General features: G+C 34.1%; 4 protein-coding genes across 4 annotated transcripts in view; all 4 read right to left on the bottom strand.

Moving 5' to 3' along the window:
• LOC105731061 (obscurin) overlaps window positions 1-21129 on the bottom strand; it is a 147601-nt gene that overhangs the window by 85171 nt on the left and 41301 nt on the right.
• LOC135275707 (fibrous sheath-interacting protein 2-like) overlaps window positions 1-21129 on the bottom strand; it is a 41799-nt gene that overhangs the window by 20234 nt on the left and 436 nt on the right. The window contains exons 2-3 of the mRNA XM_064378061.1: window positions 1680-2174; window positions 384-484 (exon numbers count right to left, since the gene is read on the bottom strand). Of these exons, the coding sequence (XP_064234131.1) occupies window positions 384-484; window positions 1680-2174 (596 nt within the window). The remainder of the gene's footprint in view (window positions 1-383; window positions 485-1679; window positions 2175-21129) is intronic.
• On the bottom strand, window positions 2924-6072 carry LOC135275708 (fibrous sheath-interacting protein 2-like). Its single transcript, XM_064378062.1, has one exon. The coding sequence runs from the start codon at window positions 5980-5982 to the stop codon at window positions 3643-3645; it is 2340 nt and encodes a 779-aa protein (XP_064234132.1). The 5' UTR covers window positions 5983-6072; the 3' UTR covers window positions 2924-3642.
• On the bottom strand, window positions 6035-21119 carry LOC135275668 (fibrous sheath-interacting protein 2-like). The gene is made up of 4 exons (XM_064377986.1): window positions 21115-21119; window positions 13076-13112; window positions 6152-10764; window positions 6035-6053 (listed from the first exon to the last, which is right to left on the bottom strand). Exons 1-4 carry the CDS (start codon window positions 21117-21119, stop codon window positions 6035-6037), a joined length of 4674 nt encoding a protein of 1557 aa, XP_064234056.1.

Genomic DNA, 21129 nt, shown 5'->3' with positions numbered 1-21129 from the left:
AGGCAATGAACACTAGCTTTGTGAAGACAGCTAAGCATGGCCCCTTTTGTACTGATACTACATACTCTATTTCTGGGCCATTACCTCTCTCATATTAGAAAATAACCTAATACGTTAACAAACACTGTAATAAGACTACAAAGAAGATACACTAGAAAGTGGTTTCAAAACTGGGACCTATAGGCTGGGTATCTAAAAATGCATGAGCAAATAGCCAGATGTGGCTTTGGAATTTTCCACAGTAGGGTTCCAATGAAAGGAAGAAGTGAGGGAAGGTCTGAAGCTAAATACTTGCTCAGTTACAGTTTTGCCAGGGGTCCCTTTCTACCCATAAGCTCTGGTTTATCAGACTTCTATATTTGGACTGCTTTAATTTCATGTACCTAGTAGATGAAATGAGATCTTCTTGGTCGCATGAAGATGAACTCATACTTCTGTGTATGAAGTAATGTGGTGGTTCATTAAGAAGATTCTTCTCTTCTTTCTGGAAAAGGACAAATCAGCTATTACTCTAAATGGAGTTTGAGATATAGTTTCTTACCTTATGGCATTTTTTTTGCCATATAATCTACATTTTAACAGGACAAAGTTTTAGAAATTACTTAAAAGATGGATGAACCCTATAATTCTAATTAAAAAGTGTCTTTGAATATAATTAATTTGAAATAGTTCAGTGAAGATTACCCAAATTGTGATACTGGATTTTGAACAAATTTTAAACATAAATCTAGAACAATGTTGTTGAAATCTACCTCTAAACTTTAAAAACATTTAAAATCATATATTATGGGGTTCAAAAAGAGGAAGAACACAGATACAACTCTGATCAATTAGGTATCTTGCCAGATCAATCACCTTAACACATATTTTGATCTATTTGTTGCAAAGTCATGTGTACTTCTGAATTGAGCAGTTATATTTCTGTTATTTTCTGTAGTTCATCTAAGCTTTTGTTTTACCTTAGAATCACATCAAATGGATAATCAAGAGAATGGCCTCATCAGAATATTAAAAATAATATATTCTCCAAAAACATGTTATGGTATAGATTTTTGGACAGGACTAAACTCAAAAGGTCATTGAGACCCAGACCATCATTTGAGGGTTTGGAGCCAGCAACAAGAGATGTTAACCATGCTGATAGCAGGGATTATGGGCTAATTGTAAGGGTGATATTTAAAATATATAAATTATCTTGTTAAGGTGGGGTAAGTTGGTTATATAGCTTACCAAAAGGTCACCTAGCTACTAAGAGTCAGGATTCAAACCTAAGCAGTCTGAATCTCTGCGGATCTTTTTTCTTCCTCCTACTCAGAGCCAATCTTCTGCTGCTGTTCTAGTGGCATTAGGCTCACCACACCAAATGTTCAATGAGTACTTACCAGGAAAAATACAAAAGGGTAGAAACCAATTGTTTTTAATAATTAGTTTACATGTTTCTTAACGGTTTCATTGTCTCTTTTCTTTGAGATTCTAATTAATCTAGTTTTTCCCCTATTATTTGCTTTCCTACAGTTGAGATTCACAGCTGTGCCTGGTAATTATTTCCCTTATTCTGTAAATATCACCAGGCTTGAGACTGAATTCATTCTTTTCTGACCAACTAAGATACATTATTGGGCCATATTTGTAAATCTATCTCCCCTTTCTTGTCACTAACTGTCATGCTTCTCACTTACCTTACACAGTGGCTTTTCCTCCCAAGATGAAGAGGCTGTTTCAGGCATGGCTTTTTTTATGGCCATGTCAAGCTCAGCAACAGGTCTTTTAACATGTGTCTCCTTAGATTCTATTACCTGATTTGAGGTTGCTTCAGTACTTTCAATATTTACACTGGCTGTGGTCTGACAACAGTTAAATAGTGACAAAAGCTTTTTCAGTCTGCTAGTGCTTCGTGTTGACTTAGGAGAAACTTTGTTTTCTTCTGGCTTCTTGACTTCTTTTACTTGATCTTTAAATACTTTGAAGTCTTCTTCTGCCACAGTCTCTCTTAAAACAACTTCATCTTCGTCAGAATTGAGTTCTTCATCTATGTCATTTTTCAAATCCACTCGATCAATATCATGAGCCACTAATCGAAAAATAAGATCATTTTTGCTTTGCACATCTTTTAAGAGCTCCACCCTTGTAATATCAGGCTTTCTTGTATTCTGAAATGAATTTCTGCCAACAGCCTGAAAAAAAAGGTATAGCAAATATTAAAAACAAATGTCTAAGTCACTTTTCCTGTAGTTTGATTATACTGTAGCTATTTTTTTGTGATTTCTAGTTTTGATTTAAGTAATATCTTCAATTATCACTTAATTGTATATTAGCAATATTTTTAAAAGAAATAAAGTCAAATAAAAAAATATTTGTTGGCATGCATCACTTTTTTACATTTATATACATCAATCTAATCTAACTTACTCCAAAAGTCAGAGCAAGATCTAACATAATTAAATGACTTCTTCTTTGTCATTTATCTTGAATGTTTTGTGACAGAAGGAGACAGGATAACCTATTTTCCAAAAATCCTAGGTAAGGAATTATAGAAAAATCTAAATATACATACTTTCTTTCCTTTGTTTCTTTCTTTCTTTTTTTTTTTTTTAGATAGAGTCTCTCCCTGTTACCCAGGCTGGAGTGCAGTGATGTGATCTCGGCTCACTGCAACCTCCAACTCCCAGGTTCCAGTGATTCTCCTATCTTAGCCTCCTGAGTAGCTAGGACTACAGGAGTGCCACTATGTCTGGCTGATTTTTGTACTTTTTTGTAGAGACAAGGTTTCATCATATTGGCCAGGCTGGTCTTTCTTTCTCTTCTCTGCTGTGCCCTTTGTTGAAGATAGATAATATTGGTAGACAGACTGGGGCAAATAACATGCCTTAACTGAGTTGCCCGTGTCTTCTTCTTTATTGTTTTGTTTTTAGGATGGCTTTTCCTTCCTTGAACAGGACAGTGGTATTTGTTTTAGTTTAAATATTCCTTTCTTGCACTCTGTGGTTATAAATGACTCAAGTAAAGAAAGCTTGTAACTAAGAGTAAGATTTGTGGCAGATAATTCTATAGATAATTAACTGAGTTTAGTTAATGTTATTTTATAGTCTGTTCACTTAATTTTTTTCCCAGGCAATAATTTATATATGAATGAAGACTACCAAGTATATGCTAATATAATGATGAGAACCCAGATTAAAAATAAAATTTCAGAGTTGGAAGAGACCATCATTTCTTCCAAAAAAGCAAGAGTAAAGAAGATTAAAGAAGTTTTAAACCATGATAAACTAAGAATTTTGGTGTGTGTTAGGTCACTCTTGCACTGCTATAATTAACTGAGACTGGGTAATTTATTAGAAAAGACATTTAATTGTCTCTCAGTTCTGCAGATTTTACAGAAAACATAGTGGCATCAGCTTCTAAGAAAGCCTCAGGAAGCTTCCAATCATGGCAGAAGGCAAAGGGGGAGCAGGCATATCACATGGAGATAGCAGGGGCAAGAGAGAGATGGGGGCAGTTGCTACACAATTTTAAATGACCAAGTAGCATGAGAGCTCACTCACTATCATGAAGACAGCATTAAACCATGAGAGATCCATCCCCCTGACCCAAACATCTCCCACCAGGAAGGAAATCACAGAAGAACCATGTCTCACTATCCACTCATTTTCCTGCCATTACTTTTGCACTTACCTCTAAGGGTTTTACATCCAGTCTTCCAGTCTTATCTAATGAGGCATGTCTTTCTCTCTTTCTATTTTCTAAATTAGGTGATTCTGAGGAGTAATTTCTCCCACTTATTGATGCTCTTCTCAGTTCTGCTATGCTAAGTCCAGTTCTTTTCAAACACTCCTGCTTAAGTTCCTTAAGAGGTTGAGTTTTTGTAGAAGTAACTGCTAAGTGTTCAGAAATAATTCTTGGATCTATTTTGACTGGTTTTTTCCCAACATACGGAACTATTTTAATAGGATATTCCTCTTCAGATGAAACTTGATCTAACTGTTCTTCCTCCAATTCAGGAATCACATTAATAGCATGTTCTTGTGCCTTTTGAACAATTCTGTTAATGTCTAGTTCTCCAGAGAGATCAGCATTTGAAATTGTTGAGCCAATTGTGTCTAATGGAAAACTTGAAACTCCATCAATAATTAAACTAGCCACTTTAGGAAAGACTGTGTTTGTATCTTCTATATCATAATAAAATTCTTTGTTGGTTCCTGATTGTTGTAGTATGTTATTATAAACAGAATTAACAACCTGATAAACACTTTCTATATTTTCTGGATTTAAACAGTGTTTTTCAGGATCAGAAGCTATTAGACTAATGCTACTTCTGGAAATTTCAGCTGTTACAGATTTTGTCAGTTGAGATGCAATTTTATGTAACTCAGGCTTTGATAAGTTTTTTTCATCTTTGCTTGAGGAACTTGGAAACCTTACTAGTTTAGCCAAGAACAAGGCCAACACCTCTTCTAAAAGTTTGGCATCTAATATCAAACCTTTTCTGGATGAAGACTTTTCCTTAGACTTCAGTTCATCAATAATTTTGGTCACTTTTTCCATAATTTTGACAGCTTCCAGAACTAATTCTGAATTTGATACTTCTTCCTCTACTTGAGGTTGAAATTCAGAATTGGAAATTGCATTCACTAATAAAAAGCCTATTATATCTGAGAGGACACTACCTTTAGCCATTAAATATTCAAATATAGAAGTAAAAGAACCAAAGTGCTTTAAAACACTGGTAAAAACAGAATTAGCTATGTTTTCAATAGTTGCATTATCAGCTGCAGGTACAGTAGGTGATTCCTTGGTGGGTGCTACAAGTTTAACCGTACTTTTGAAGATAAATTCTTGGACTGAATTTAATACTTTTGAAGTTATTTTTAGCATTTCAGTCTCTAAGGATTTGGTTCTTTCTTTATGCACGTTTGGAAATACAGATAAAAGCTTTGATAAAAATTTCACAGCAATTTCTTCTATTATGTTATAAGACAGCTTATGAGCATGTGATGGTTTAGGTAAGGGCACATCAGTAGTTTGGAAAACATCTTTAAGGATATTTTCAATGATGTTTTCAACTTCCACACACTGATGTGGAGTCAGCCCTCCACAAAAATAGCTCTGCAACTGATTGCCAGCCACTTCTCGTAGAACCAAGTCAACTATGGTTTCTGAAAGGATTTTGCATCCACTGGTGACACAATTTTGTATGATTTCTTGTGATCCAAACTGTGGCAAGAGCTTGTTATAAACAGACTGAACCACTAACTCAGTAATTTCATGATCATCAGATTGTAAGGATTCTACATACTGTATAATCATATGTTTATTTTGGGAGATCTCTGTTGCAACTGCACTTACTAACTTCATTTGAAAGAAATCCAGTTCTGTGAACAAATTGTCCTCAAGTTTTCTTGTTTCTGTGCTGGATATTGTTGAGAAAATTTTAGATAAAAGAGCAGAAATCACATTCTCTAAAAATTTATGAGGTAATATTATTGTATATGGTGATGAAGTTTGACATTCTTTGCTGGCTGTTTGGGCCAACTTTTGGACCTTTTTAACAAGCTTCTTAGATTCCAGAGGGAAACATGCTGAAACTGAAACCTTATCACAAAATACCAAGTTAAGCTGATGTTGAAAAATTTCATTTATCACTGCACTAGTTAGTCTTCTTGCTAAATTTTCTCCATTACTGTTTATATTCTTACAAATGGAGTCTTGAGATCCATATTCATTTAAAATATTACAAACAGAAGAGTGAACAACTTTATTGACTAATGTTTTGTCAGTTGATGGTATCTTAACTGATGAAGGTTTTTTAGTCACTTTATCGACAGGTGGCATTTTATCTGCAGATTTTATCTTAACGCTGGATGGTGCTTCATCTGTTGTTGGCTCTTTTCCCACAGGTGGGAAAAACTGATTCCCCGTGTCTGGTCTGAAAACCTTAATTTGAGCATCTGAAAACTCCTTTAGCAGTAAATCGATGAGTTTCATAGCAGTGTCATAGAGTTTAGCTTGATTTTTCTCATCATGGACATTTTGACCTCTATCTTGTATTTGTGTTTCTGGTATGGAAGAAAAGATCAATTTTTTAACAATCTCGGTAATAATATCTTCTAAAAATTTAGCGAGAAAAATTCCAGGCTTATTTTTTGGTTGATACTGTGAATCTGTGGAGCTGCTTGCTTTCCCAAACAGCTTTTGTGAGATACTGCCTTTGAAACATTCTTGTTTAGCAATACTTTTAGAAATCCCAATGTTGTCAGTTAAGAAATGATTTTCTTTTTCTTTATCTAATTCATGTTTAATTTCTTGTAAAGTTTTTCTAGCCACTTGTTGTGCATAAGTATTTAATTTAGACAAACACAGTTGGCACAAGTTGGTCTCTCCTGACTTAGTATGATCTACTGAGCAATAGGAAAATTGCTCATCAGAATATGGATCTTTGGCTGATAATGCTTTGCTCAGTGTACTCTGATCTTGTTGAATAGGTATGGCCATTGGGGCTGTAAAGTTGACTTGGGAACAAAAGACGGATTTTACTTTGGAAGTAGCAAACGTTTCCAAATTTGTTAATATTGCCTGTACAATATCTTCAACTACATTTACCTTTGCCTCTTTGTCAGGAACACTGAATCTAGACTGAGAAGTACATGGATTTTTGTCCAAGACAGAGGACTTTCCTTCATAGCTGTGTTCGTGAAAAGAAACATTAGCTGAAAAATTGATAGTTTCATACCTATTTTTCCTTACATTTCTTTCTGTCATGGCAGCTGAATAAAGTTTGTGAAATACAGTGTTAACAATGTTTTCTGTTACTATAGCTATATCTGCTTCGGAAATTAAAGAATCTATCATTTTATCCATACACTGAACAGATGTTTGGGCAATTGGCTCATCAACATTGTGAGGCATGCCATGAAAATGAGAGTGGGAGAGAGAAAGCACATTTAATTGATTGATTAAAGTACTTTGAAAAATTTCATTCAAAATATTTCTTATGATGGGAGCAATCGGAGATATATTTGGTTCTTTGAGTTTTGCTTCAATTTTCCTTAAGGTTTTTTCTAGAGCCCATTGTTTAAGAGAATGTGTTTTCATTTCTTCTTTTTGTAGTGATCTATCATCAATAATTTTCTTCTCGGTATATGCATCATCTTCTAGAAATGAATCGGATTCAGCTCCTCCAGGAAGACTTCCATATATTGGCCTGTATCGATAAGTTTCAATGCCTCCCTCTTCAGATTCAGTTTGATTAAACATATCTGAAGATACTGCATCTAAAATTAATTTGACTACATCCATAAGAATCTGAGTCTCACGTGGTGGGGTTTTTACACTTGTCTTCAAGTCTGATGAGGTCACGTTTAATTCTGTTTGAATAGCCTTCATGATAGCACTTGATACCTTCTTTGCAGGCATGTATAACGCAGACAGAAATGATTCTTCATGTGTCTCTCTGGAAATATTGGTGCTTTCACATTCCCAGCCCATCTTATTGCTTTTCTTATTTTCATCATTAATAGCATCCAGAATTTCTAAATATCCATTGGCAAACTCTTTCAGTTTAGCAAAAACAATATTAAGAATGTCTGAAGCTACAGTTCTCAGTTTATTTGGATGCATTTCTTTTGTGCTCTCTGCTTTGGAAGACACAGGAGCAACAGGTTTTGCTTTGCTTTGAGTCCCCTCTTTATTGCCCTCCTGAACCATTCTGGAAACTATGCTGGACATTATTTTGGTGGATTTGGCCATTTTCTCAAGAATTGAAGCAAATGATGGGTTGTCAATGTCAAGAGTCTCTGAGATGGCTTTTAATCCACAACTTGCAAAACTGGTATCCATGTCAACACCAGATAATTTTGCAAGGATATAATCAAAAATTGCTTTGGAAATTAACTGAATATTAGACTGCAATGCAGCAGCCATTTTCTGATTCTTATTGGTAGTCTCCTGGCTTCCTAGGAGCTTGCTTAACATTTCATGTAGTGTTTCCTCAATTCTATCTAACACTTCCAATTTTGCATTATTTTGAATGTCTTTTTCATCATCGCCACTGTGGAGAGCACAAGGAGTAGCCATATATTTGTGAAAAGATTTTTTATCCTGCCTATTTGGCAAAATGCTTTGTTCATCAACGCTGTCATTTGCAGACTTTGGCATACATGAAGAAAGTGAAATGTTTCTTTGATCTGCATTTTTGCTGGATAACGTATCATAAATACGTGTTAATAATGGACTTGCCAAAATGTCATCATCAATACTTGTGACAAGAGATTCTAATTTTTTATTAGTATTAGCTGTAAGGGATTTGGTATGGTCAATCTCCATAAGATTTAGGTTTTTCTTATGGAGTTCCACTTCATTCTGGATAGCACATAAAACAATGTTCACTATTTTAGCTGTGTACCTACTAAGTTGAGATTGTAGTGAAGATTTGAAGCCCATATGCAATTTTGGACAAATAAATGACTTCAGTCTTTTAAAAATTATATGAATGATCTTATCATTAATGTCGTCTACAGGTTTAAGTTCACTTTCTCCAGATTTTAACCAGGAAAGCTTTTTAGAATCAATATTGAATGAAGATAAAGATTGCATTTTCTTTTCACTGACAAGCCATGTTTTTAATGAGCATTTATTTGGTGCTTCTTTGACTCTGTGTGCAGCATCAGAACTATCTAAGGAAGTCTGATGAACTGATGATGAAATGTAACTATTAGTGGTATTGGAAATGTAGTTTGGTGCCTTATGAAGTATGTTTAACACAGAGTCTCTTATTTCTTGAGCCACTGTATTGATTTCTGAAACAGAAAACAGCTGGTCTATCCATTCTTGATGTGACAGTCCTTGAGGCTTTTGTGAAAAAAGAACTGAAGCTTCATCACCAGTTTTGCTGTCTAAGTGACCAGGAGGAACAAAAGATATGTCCTTGAGCATTTCTTTGAAAACACTTGTGACTATGTTTTCTGAAGCCTTTTGTATTTGATGCTTTTGGTCTTGGCTGAAGGTTGAAATAACTTTATTCAAACAAAGTTTTTTCTTTAAAGTATTTTTATGATTAAGAGATGGTGGCTCAGTCTTTAATTCCCAATCAGGAAATGCAACTTGGCTTCTAGAAACAGGCTTTGTAGGTGGTTCGATATCTCTTTGGTATTTAAAACAAGTGTTTCCCTTTGTAAACGAATCATTAGGAATCTGTTCTTGTGATTTTACTTTTTCATCTTTGAAAGCTGAATCAGGCACATTTTTTACAATATTGTCTGTCTCCTCATCTTCAGAATAAAGAACCATGCCTGGAAGATTTATAGGTGGAAATGGTCTCCCAGACCTAGGACTATTAGATAATCTAGTGCCAGCGAGTCTGCACTTTTCTTTGGTGTCAGAACGACTACTTATTCTAGGTTGTCTACTTTTTTGAAAATTTTCCTTTGCTGGTTCTTGACGGAGCTGAACAAGGATATCATCAAGTAGCTGAAGGAGTACTACTGTTTCTTCAGATGCAATACTTCTCTCATTTAGTTCAGTTTTCATATAACCTAGTATAGCACTAATTGTTTCCCCTATATAACCAACCAAAGAGGATTGGGAAAAAATATTTGATAGTACATTTTGTATTTCTTCATTGACAATTAAACTAGCTGTGTCAGATTCAAGACTAGATTTATTTTTGCCAGCTCTCTGAAGGAACATGCATACTGGGTCTGTCTTATGTTGCTGGCAGGAAAGCTTAGTTGAATCTTTAGGATGAAGATATTCATTTTGCTTAGAAGAAGTAAGAGACATCGGCTTTTCTAAAATGGTGTGCACCATGTCCTCTGCAACATCATACATTGGGTCTAAAGTATGAGGCATTGAATCTGTCAAAGGTTTTTTATTTGATGATGGGAGATGTTCATCACTGGCTGTTAAGCTTGGTTTAATGTTGACTGGTACATCTTCTTGTGAAAACATCTCAACACATTTTTTCTCCACTGCAGACTCTAACTTCTCAAGCATATTTTCCACAGTCCCAGAAGCAACTGAGCAAACATCAACATTGGAGGGCAAGTCTTCTTTTTCATGTTCACATTGTTCAACAAAATCTTCGGCAGTAACAGAAGAGAGAGAGGGAATGGCCTGGGTTAAATCAGACATTATTTTGTGAAAACTGCTTTCTAAATTCACTTTAGTTTTCCCTTTCAAGTGACACTTAAAGTTAAGAAAAACATTTTTTAAATTCTTCATTTCATCGATGGCTTTTGCTTTTTTATCACAAATTGATGAACCCCCTAGGCTATCTGTTTGAGTAGTAGCATCCTTACACTTTGTTGTGCTTGTTTCAAATGATGCTAAAAGATCACTGTCTGATTTACAACTTCTGAGCTTAGGGTATGAACATAGCACATTGGTTTTATTATATTTAAGTGTAGAGGTTATAGATTGTCCTTTTGCATGACAGGTTTTCCCCACAACAGTTCTTTCCTTATGTGCAGGAGAAAGTTGTATCGGTGTGGTTGGTCTCCTTCCTGACAGGTCAACTGGAAATGCACAGGGTCCTGCCTGAAATGTTTCAGTTGTTGAAGATATGTACGTTCTATATGTAAAGTCTTCATTGCATGTGCTACAGAAACCTGTACTATCTGAAGAGAGGATGGAGTTATCAGATGCTGGGTATGTACTATTTCTCAATCTTTCTTCATACTTTGTGATGGCTGGATACAATATACTGGTCACTTTAGGAACAACACAGGTCACTATATCCTGAATTATAATATTTGGTTCTTCACAAGTTGCCTAGAAATGAAGTAAGCAGGGATGAAAACAACGTCATGTAACAACTTACTCTATGTTTTGAAGACAGCAGGTAACATCGAATTTTTATATCAAGCAATGTATAGGTGGAATACCAATATGGTTTACGGAAGAAAATAGTAAAAAAAAAAAAAAAAAAAAAAAAAAAAAAAAAAAAAGATTAGAAATTTAGAATTTCAGATGAATTTCTAGTTTGTTTATTCTGCACTACACTGAAGTATTTTTTTGTGAGTGTTTAAGATTTATTTTATTCACAGTCTCTCAGAAGTTTCTTTTTCTCTTGGCATTTATTATCAGGATAAATGATTTTTTGTTTAAAAAAATTACCAAATTGTTGTATAGGCACATAGCGTGCAAATATTTTGGAAAGAAAATGTATAATCTTTATGATCCAGCTGATTTTTAAGATCATTAAATATTTGTCATAAAATATTTCTCAAAACAGATGCAGCCAAAATATTTGGTTGCTTTCAGAAGCATCTGTCTAACTGAGATATGGGGAAGGAGCACAAATCATTCTCTCTTCCAGTCCCTGCTGAAAGGGTGAGCCTGTAGTCTATATATATATAGAAATGACTAAAGTTAATTATTAAGAATTATTTGATAGGTAAAAATAAAAGCTCATGCTTTATATAGATTGATGAGCTTTTTACCTAACAAACAAGTGTAAATACAAATTGCCTTAGCTAGGAAAGCTGAGAACAGATAATAAAGTAAGGTAACATATTAATTTAGATAGAACATAAAAGCCAAGCTAGATTTGGGAATCAAAGAGTAGGGAGGGCTGAGCCAGATTAAGAAAGTTAGACTATTACTGAGCTGGAACTAAGAACCAGGTTTGAATAACCATTTCCTTAGTGACCAATGGTGCTGTCATAGATTTGTACTGGACCATGGATAGAAACAAATGTATCTGTAGAGTTCTATAACCCTCTACTTACCAACTGCAAATGTATTTTGTGCTTACAAAACTCTTACTTATAATAAAGTAGTACTCTGTTTTCAAATTGTTAAAACTCTTAAAGCATACAGGCTGTAAACACAAGTAATTGGCAGCAAAGCTTAGAAGGCTGACATGTAAATCTTTGTGTAAATAAGATTCCTGTAACTAGGCTGCTCACACCCAAAATATTGTCTAAATTAGTCTGAAGTGATTCATATTTCAGAGAAATATTCAAAGAAAAGTTAACATGTATAGGCCACACTCCCTCACGGCCCATTTCAAAGCATTTGAGGAGCATCTGAGGAAAGGCCATTTTATTCAGCTGTAATCCCCAGATATACCCCCAATATTTTTAACTTATTGTATAAGCAATGGGTTAGTGGTTATGACACATATTTTAAGATGACAGTCTGTTATAAAATACTTGTCTTAAATAAATACACTCTAAATCAAATATTTAAGAATAAAACCTAAATATTTACAGAGAAGATAATTATTCTAAATCAACTACAACACATATAAATTATAAACTAAGACATTCAATATATGTTATTTTTCTTATTACAAGAGATGATAAACAATAACCTACATTATTACTCTTAGGCTAGTTGTGGCAAAGCGATTCCAACCTTAATATATAAAAGAGGCATCTATTTCTAAAGTTTTCTTTGTAGTGAAATATGACAGATGAAATCCCAGTTTTCACTTTCTTTCTGTTACAACATTAAACTGAAAAATATTCCCTTGGGTCAAAGCTTTCGTATTTGCTGCATATTCTATGAATTGAGCAAGTGGCCATGTTAAATAGTGTGCCAGGATATGTATTGTTCCACAAGTGCTTTCTCTTTCCTGTGTGTTCAGTCTAGATCCAAATTAGGTCTCATAAAAATATACTACCTTATCTTTGCCTGTTCCAAGTCTCAGCTGATAGGTGATGAGGTCCCTTTTCACAAAACTGCTAAAGACAGATCCAAGCATCTCAACTCATCTACTACTGAGTTCACCAACAAGATCTGGAAGGGCATATCGATATAGCTTCCCATGATAGAATAGGCTTGTGGTATTTCATTCTCTTCCTGTGATGGCCAGATCCCTTAATATTTTACCATTCTATACTCATGAGACCTCATCTTGAAGGCCTAATATTATTTTTGATAACAACTTTGGACCACAGAAAAGTATAAGAATTAACTGAAAAGGAACTTCAAAGAAGAAAAAAGAACGAAGAAGAAGACCAACAAATATCAATGGATGACTCCTAGTTTTCTAGTTAACACAATATATTCTATTATGATGTATCAGAAAGTAAGACTAATATGTTGTTTTGTCAGTGGATTTTATGATACATACTTTTTCTTGAAAGGAATTTTGCGGTGAGTTCTTTTTCCTGTAGAGAAAGGTTGATCATTTGTTTATTATAGAGTCAAGAATTTATAAAACTTTTTTCTAAAATTTCTGATCATTGAATCATTTTGTTGTATCTAAGAGTTTTTCTATAGAAATTCAAAATGAAGAATATACCATTTTTTCCAATCCTTCTATTTTACTTTTTCCCTAGATTGGCCTCTAGTTTTAGAAATGTACTTTATTACTCATGGGAACAGACTTATAGCTACAGCATAAACAATGTACCTCTCTGATCTTTGTTCTTTTAACACACCTTAGCCATGCCCACTTTGGTTTCTCTGAAAAAGGATATAGGATTTGCAGGGAGGGGGCAGTTGAGTTTCTTCTGACTGTTAAAAGGTCTGATAGAGCAGCAAGGCATCTGACCAGAACTTTCTGATTGTCATTTATTTACTCTTTGAAATGCTATACTTCTACCATTCCCTCCCCATATTCCATGGCAGGAAGAAAATAGTGAATGATTATTCAATAACTATGGGTTAAAATCATGGATATCTAGCTATATTTAATACCAGTTTAGATGCATTCCTTTTCTGTGTATGACAATATTCTATCATGTGTTATTACATTTACCATCACACACTAATGAAATAAAAATATTCTGAATTGCAAAAAAAAAGTATAGCTCAATCATAAACATAATAGAAAATGAAATAAATATTTATTAAAACAAGTTCTAAAACTGAAGTCTGATTTATTTTCTTATATTTTTGCTGATTTGAACTGTTTCTTTTTTCTTTCTACTTTCTTAAGTACACTCCTTTTAGGCCTGTACTCCACATGATTAAATTTACATTTTCCCCAAGGTTTATAATTCAATTTTAAGAAATAGGCAGACTGAAAACTACGCCCTATATTTTGGCAGGAAAAAAAAACTTCACTGGGTCCAGTTCATAAAATGGGTTTTGTGACAACAGTCTATCCTTAGACTAGTACCTTTTTGCAGTATGCAACTAGGAGCATGGAAGCTGATGTCAGTGATATGTTCTCTATCATTTGCCCTCATTTGTTTTTCTAGGATCTGGTTTCTTAGGTCAACCCAAGTTCCCACAGGTTTTTCTCTTAGATATTCTGCAACCTAATGCATTCAGATTCATTTTTCTGTTTTCTTCATGTTTTATCGTTGGCATAAAACATAACTCAAGGAGTTCTACGTATTCATTGATACCAGTTCCCAATAGACTTTCTGCTCCAAAAGCATGCAACACAGACCCAAAGTACAAAGGCCTACATGTAAATTTAATCTGAAAACTGAAAAAGCTTTATTAATGACTATTAGAAAACAATTTTATTAACCGGATAAAGCATGGCATCAGCAGAAATGGCAGAGTAAGTATCTCAGATATTCATTCCTCCAAAAAAAAGATGAGTAAACTGGCAAAAGAACAATGACCAGAATTATAGTTTCTGGAACTCTAGAGAATTAATCAAAGACTTGCAGCGTTCCAGAGAGCACTTATTTAGGAAAAACAGTGAGCCTAGGTAATAGCAATAGGTTTTGGTGTTTTAATTTGTCTTATTTTTATCCCCTCGCTTCAGCTTCACAATATCCTTCAAAGATAATACCCTGAAATCATAGAAACATGGTTTTATCTTGGTACCTGCCTAAGATCTAGCATTATAGTTTGAACATAGTAGGTTCTCAATAAACGTTTGATAAATAAATCCCCATCTAAAGTCTTTTGGATTGTGCCTACTTCTCTCTAATGGCAAATGAAGCCTTTGTGCATGCCACTAATGGACTTTGATAACTGATTCTGAGTTTCTTTCTTTCAATCTTTCCTATATATCATTGTCAAAGTTACTCATTATGTATGCTAATTTGACCATTATACTTGCACTAAAAACCGTCAGACTATTAGCCAATAAATAAACTACAAGTTTTAACCACAGTCTTCAGGATAATAAATTTATTGCTTTCTTCACTCTGTTACTCCTTATACCTTCCCTGTAATACACGCTTACTCATCACCTAAGTGCAATGCTGAATTATTGCAACTTTACTCCCACTGCTGTTATATTTTCTTTATTTTCATTCCTTTGGTACTGAATTTTCATCTCTATTTTATAAATCTTTTGTAACATTAAACAACTGAACAGAAACAAGAAAACTAAGCAATAAGTGAGAGAAGAGAAAGAAATGATGGAATAGATGTGAGACTTCCACAGCAAACTCCTATAAAACTCGGAGTTAAACCTGAACAAGAGGAGTGTGACATATGTGTCTTTACTCTTTATTTGGATCTCTGTGTATGCTTTTGGAGAAGAGGTAAGAAGCTCCAGGTAAGATAAAGAGTTTTTTATTTTTCACCAAGCTAAGATTTATAAGGAAAGAATATCCAAAACGCTTGCTATGGAATATTCAAGTGATTTTTGTAGTTCTACATTCTTGTGTTGAAGAAGATAAAAATGCACTTTTTACAACTATATTATGAGCCTCTTATAACCTTTTCTGTAAAGAGGTATGTATTTACATTTCCAGTAAATAAAAATGTATGCATCCAATAAATAAAATAAGCAATGTTATTTTACATGTAGTCTACATACGGTCATCAAGTTTTATTGCTTTGAACTAGACAAGTCAGTTTCCTTCCTTCTGCATCTCTTACTGTGTTATGTATCATATGAATACTCAATAAGGCGAACAAACTGGTATTTATCTGTCTTAAGGTAAAAATTATTATTTCAAGAAGGCTGGTCTGAACATGTCAAGATCATTTGCTATCACTCAAAAGTTATTTTACTCAATCATCTTCATGGGAATTTGGGGTTTGTAAAGTCTTTCCTAGACTTCATTTGTCTTGCTGATTTTTTAAAAATATTGTGGCATGGGTGTAAAATAACTCATTGCTATTACTTAGATTCATGTTTTCCTCTCTCTCTTTTCTTGAGTTGAGAAAAACAGATACAAACATCAACAAAATAGGTGGTCACTAAGGTTTGAGGAGTGAAAACTCCCTGGGCTTAACAAATATCTCTTCTACTATTAGAGACTATTATTTTGTATTAATCTGCAAAATACCCTTTAGGGTGGGGGATAACTGATTTAGTCATTAATACTATAGAGTAAACTATATTACCAGTATTAGAAAGCCAATAGTCTCAAAAAACATAAGGAATGGTAGCTATTTCAAAGAAAAGAAAGGCAAAGAAATAAATACAGATTATGAGAAATTACCTGAAGAAAGCTATGATGAAGATACACTTCAAAGTGGCATGGAGACCCTGACAATAGGTGGATTATAGAACTACAGAGGAGATATGGAGATAAAGAAAGGGAAGGACAAAGATTCAGTTTGTCTACAACTTAAGCTAGTGCTGAAAGTCTGCAAAAGACTAAATTTCACTAAATCCAAGTAGAACTACAAAAATTGAGGATTCCATGTAATCATTTGCTTATGAGCAGCACTCTTATGTAATCATTAAAATTTTTATTTATGATTACACATAATTCCTTAGATACTTACATATTGGTGTTAAGAGGAGAAGAAACTATTCCCAGGTCTGTAGCCTGAGCCTGAGGTCCTATTTATTAGAAAAAGAAAATTATATAGTTTGTATCCGTCCTCAGCAACTTGCTAATGTTAATCCTCTAGTAGGTATTTATTTTCTGTTGTTACTACCTTGTTTATAAGCTTTCAGAGACTCTCCACAGTGAAGTCCAAAATTCTTAGCAAGAACCTGTACTATAAGATCTGATGTCCTTTTCTACCTCTCTAGTGTCTTCTCTGACTAGTCTTTCATATATATGCTATGGTCCAGAGACAGAATATATCACCGTTCCCTAAATATATCATGTTTCTCATGCCTCTCTGGCCTATGGTTTTGCAATTTCTTTTGTCTAGAATACCCTGTGCTGTCTTTAAACTTCTCATCTTTTAGTTCTCATTCAGCTTATGTCAACTCTTGAAAGCCTTCCTTGAAAACTACCTGAATAAATACCTTTCCCAGTGCTCTCAAAGCACTCTAAACATGTTTATATTATAAAACTCATCATGCTATGGATTAGTTATATTAATTCTTGTGTACACCTGATTATTATATAAAATAAAATTGATGTGTGATCAATTTTATTTTATTTTATTTTTTAAATGTTTTCAATATACTTTAAGTTCTGTGGTACATGTGCAGACTGTGCAGGTTTGTTACATAGGTATACACATGCCATGTTGGTGATTTGCTACATCCATTGCCCCATCATCTACATTAGGTATTTCTCCTAATGCTATACCTCCCCAATTCTCCAACCCCCTGCTATTCCTCCCTTAGCCCTCCACTCCCAAGACCCTGGTCTGTGACGTTCCTCTTCCTGTGCCTATGTGTTCTCATTGTTCAACACCCACTTATGTGTGAGAACATGCAGTGTTTGGTTTTCTGTTCTTCTGTCAGTTTGCTGAGAATGATGGTTTCTGGTTTCATCCATGTCCCTACAAAGGACATGAACTCATCAATTTTAGAGAGAAATGAACTGAGATTAAGAGTGTACATATCTGAAAGTTAAATGTGAAGATAAAACTATTTTTAATACAAAAAAGCTCTTCTGTGGTTTCCAGCAATATGCTAAACAAGTGTCTTTCATTTTGCCTAGAATTCAGTATAGAGCATTAAAGTCATACTGTTAAAAAATAGCTAAACTTTCAAAGAGATAGTAGAACTTTCTGAAGGTAAAACAATTGTGAGAACACAAATCTATAGTGATAAACAAATGCTGAAGCTGATACCTGCTCTAGGGACATTGGCCACATCTGGAAATGTATTGTCTGGTCAGAGCATTTAAAACAAGACTTTGGGCCCCCAAAAGATGGGGAATTAAAACTAACAGCTCCTAAAAACATGCAGATGCTTCTTGACTTAAAATGGGGTTGACATCACAATAAACGTTAACATCATAAGCTAAAAATATGTTAAGCTGGAAATGCATTGAATACACCTAATCTGCTGAACATAACAGCTTAGGTTAGCCTACTTTAAATTTGTTCTGAACACTTACATTAGCTTACAGTTGGACAAAATCAGCTAACACAAAGCCTACATTATAATAAAGTGTTGAATATCTTATGTAATTTATTGAATGCTATACTGAAAGGGGAAAAACAGAATGGTTGTATGGGTACTTAAAATACAGTGTCTATTGCATGTTTATTGCTTTCACACATCCTAACATTGAAAAATCATAAGTCTAACCACTGTAAGTCAGGGACCATCTGTATAGGATTCCAAAGAGCTACATTGTCAATTAGTCATCTACAAGAAAAAAAAAAAATCATACCAGAGAGGAAGCAGACAAATTATGCCTTCGCTTGTGGCTATGGATGGAGAAGGAGGAGGAGAAGATAAAAGCATTTCCTAAGAACTCATAATCACAGATACTGTTTTCTATACCCTCGAGTTTCAAATCCACAGAAACTATTGCCCTTCAAACTGCATATGAGAATTTAAGAGCCCTGTAGCAAAGAAATTAAGTAGGAAGTTTAAACTTTTCCACAGAAAAGCTCCAGACTCAAGAGACTTCTCCTCTGAATTGTGCTAAATATTTAAGCAAGAAATTATGCTAATTCTACACAACCCTTCCAAAAAATTAAAGAAGAGTGAACATTTTCTATCTCATACATTTACATCAGAATCACTTGATACAAAATAGCATTACAGATATTATAATAAATTACAAATGTTTCCAATTCCCCCATGAACAAATATGCAAGAATAATAAAACAAATTATAAATATCATGTATAATATGCAATATAATATTATACTGACCATTACATTAATAATAGAGTAATCATCATATAATTAAAAATAATATAATAAATACAATATGGTATTCTAATGAATATGTATCACATTTCCTTATGTTTTGCAACAATATTAAGAGGTACACAATCACCAATGCTGTTCAACATTGTACTGAAGGTCCTAGACAGAGAGAAATAAATGCAAAGTGAATCCCAACTAAATAGCAGCAAGCTATTTTGTAGAAATTGACAAGTTTTTAAAATTTGTATAGAAAGCAAAGGCTCTAGAATAATGAAGTCAACTTGGCATAGCAACAAACATTGGATAACTCAAACCACTGAATTTTAAAACTTATTTTAAAGCCACAATAATAAAGAAAATGAAGTATTTGCATAAATACAGATAAATGCATCAATCTGTGATCACTTTATATTTTCAAAGTTGCCAAAGCACCTAGATTCATACAAGATAAGTTAGAATCCTCCTGTTTTCCCAGGTAGCAAGAAGAGCTATCAAAGACCACTAGAATCATGCCAGAAATACCACTAGAGCTATAATTAAGGAGCTTTCATTGGCCAGAGGTGTTACAACACGAAGACAATGAGAAGACCTTAATGATGATCCACTTTTACTTAACAAACAGTAAATACATTTTCTCTTCCTTATGACTTTCTCAATTTAATAATATTTTTTCTCTAGTTTACTTTATTGTAAGATTATAGTATATAATATATATAACACACATAACATATGTTACTCCATAGTTTATCTTATCAGTAAGGTCAAAGATGAGCTGTTAGTAAGTTTCTGGGCAGCCAAAAATTAAATGTAAGTTTTTTACTGTGCAGGAGGTCAGTGCTCCAACTCCCAGCCCTTAATGGTCAAATGACAACTGTACTTCTGGTTGTTCTATACATAATCACCAAAACATGGAAACAACACCAAATTTCAAATTTCTTTCAGTTCAAGGATGAATAAACAAACTCTGATGGATCCATGCAACGGAAAGGAACAAACTATTGACACATGCAATAACTTGGATGAATTTCAGGGGTATTATGCTGAGTAAAAGAAGCCATTTTCATGAAGTCAAATGATGTAAAATTCTATTTACATAACATTCTCCAACAGAAAAATATATCCATGAGAACATAGCGCTATTTGATAATAATCCCAGAGGTAACATAACTAATAATCCCAGAGGTAATTTGGGATTATTAGTTGGGAGAAGGAGGGTGTGACTGCAAATAAACAGGATGAGGGAGATTTTTGGAATATTGGACTGTTCTATAAGTGATTGTGATCGAGGTTACACAAATCTATACATGTGATTGTACACGTAATTGCACAAAATATTCCATTTTGCTTTAGGATGATTTAAAAAAAACAAAATAAATGCCTTGAGATATTTTCTGAGAATGAAAAAATACAGAGACAAGATAAGGAGCTGCAGCAGGAAATTCACTTTGAACTCTGCCTGGAGAATCACCAGCTGCAAAAGTGTGTGGGGCAAATTTCTCGTAAGAGTATAGAGGATGTGACACTGTTCTGAGTTCACACTCATGACGCTATGATGAAATGGAAACCAGAAAGACCTGATTATGGTGCATGGGAAATAGGGGCACCTCTAAAAATGTATGACGTGTGATGTCACTATTGTGTATTTCTGAAATTCGCAAGAAGACTACAATGACACATATACCCTTCACTGAGACTGGAGAGTAGCTATACATAACCGCTCACACCCAAGGCTGATATGAATCACATTACTTTACATTTCATCTTTCAATAAAGTTAAAAGTTAGGTAAGTACTGAACTTTAGATGCTGATAAATGCTTGCTGAAACAGTCAGAGCTTCATTCAATAGGTAATAGTTTTAACGGTGGAGGAAGAAACCATCAGAACAGAGTTTTAAGCATAACAAGCAACAGTACAAAATGGATCTGAGGCAGGTAAAAAAAAGTCAACAAAGGCTAGTTGGTAATCTACTGCAGTGACACAGGAAAGCTCTGACCTCGAAATGGGTTTCATGGGATACTATGATGAAGCTGCATGGAAAATAATCACCTTCTTTCCTGATAATACACAATCAAAGATAGTTAAATCAAGTCTACAGTTCTGCATCCTGGCCATGAAATTGTAGCTAATATCAGAAGAGAAAAAACCATTGTAATTTCATAATGTTATAAATAAAGGAAACTGGTAGAGACTGGGCATAGCAAAGCCATTTCTCCTTGTAAACTTACTTCATTTTTTCTCTC

The sequence above is a fragment of the Aotus nancymaae genome, unplaced genomic scaffold, assembly GCF_030222135.1.
Source record: "Aotus nancymaae isolate 86718 unplaced genomic scaffold, 86718_ANA_hifiasm-v0.15.2.pri h1tg000018l, whole genome shotgun sequence".
Lineage (NCBI taxonomy): Eukaryota > Metazoa > Chordata > Mammalia > Primates > Aotidae > Aotus > Aotus nancymaae.
The sequence above is the reverse complement of the archived record's forward strand: the minus strand, read 5'-3'. Positions and strand labels throughout refer to the sequence as shown.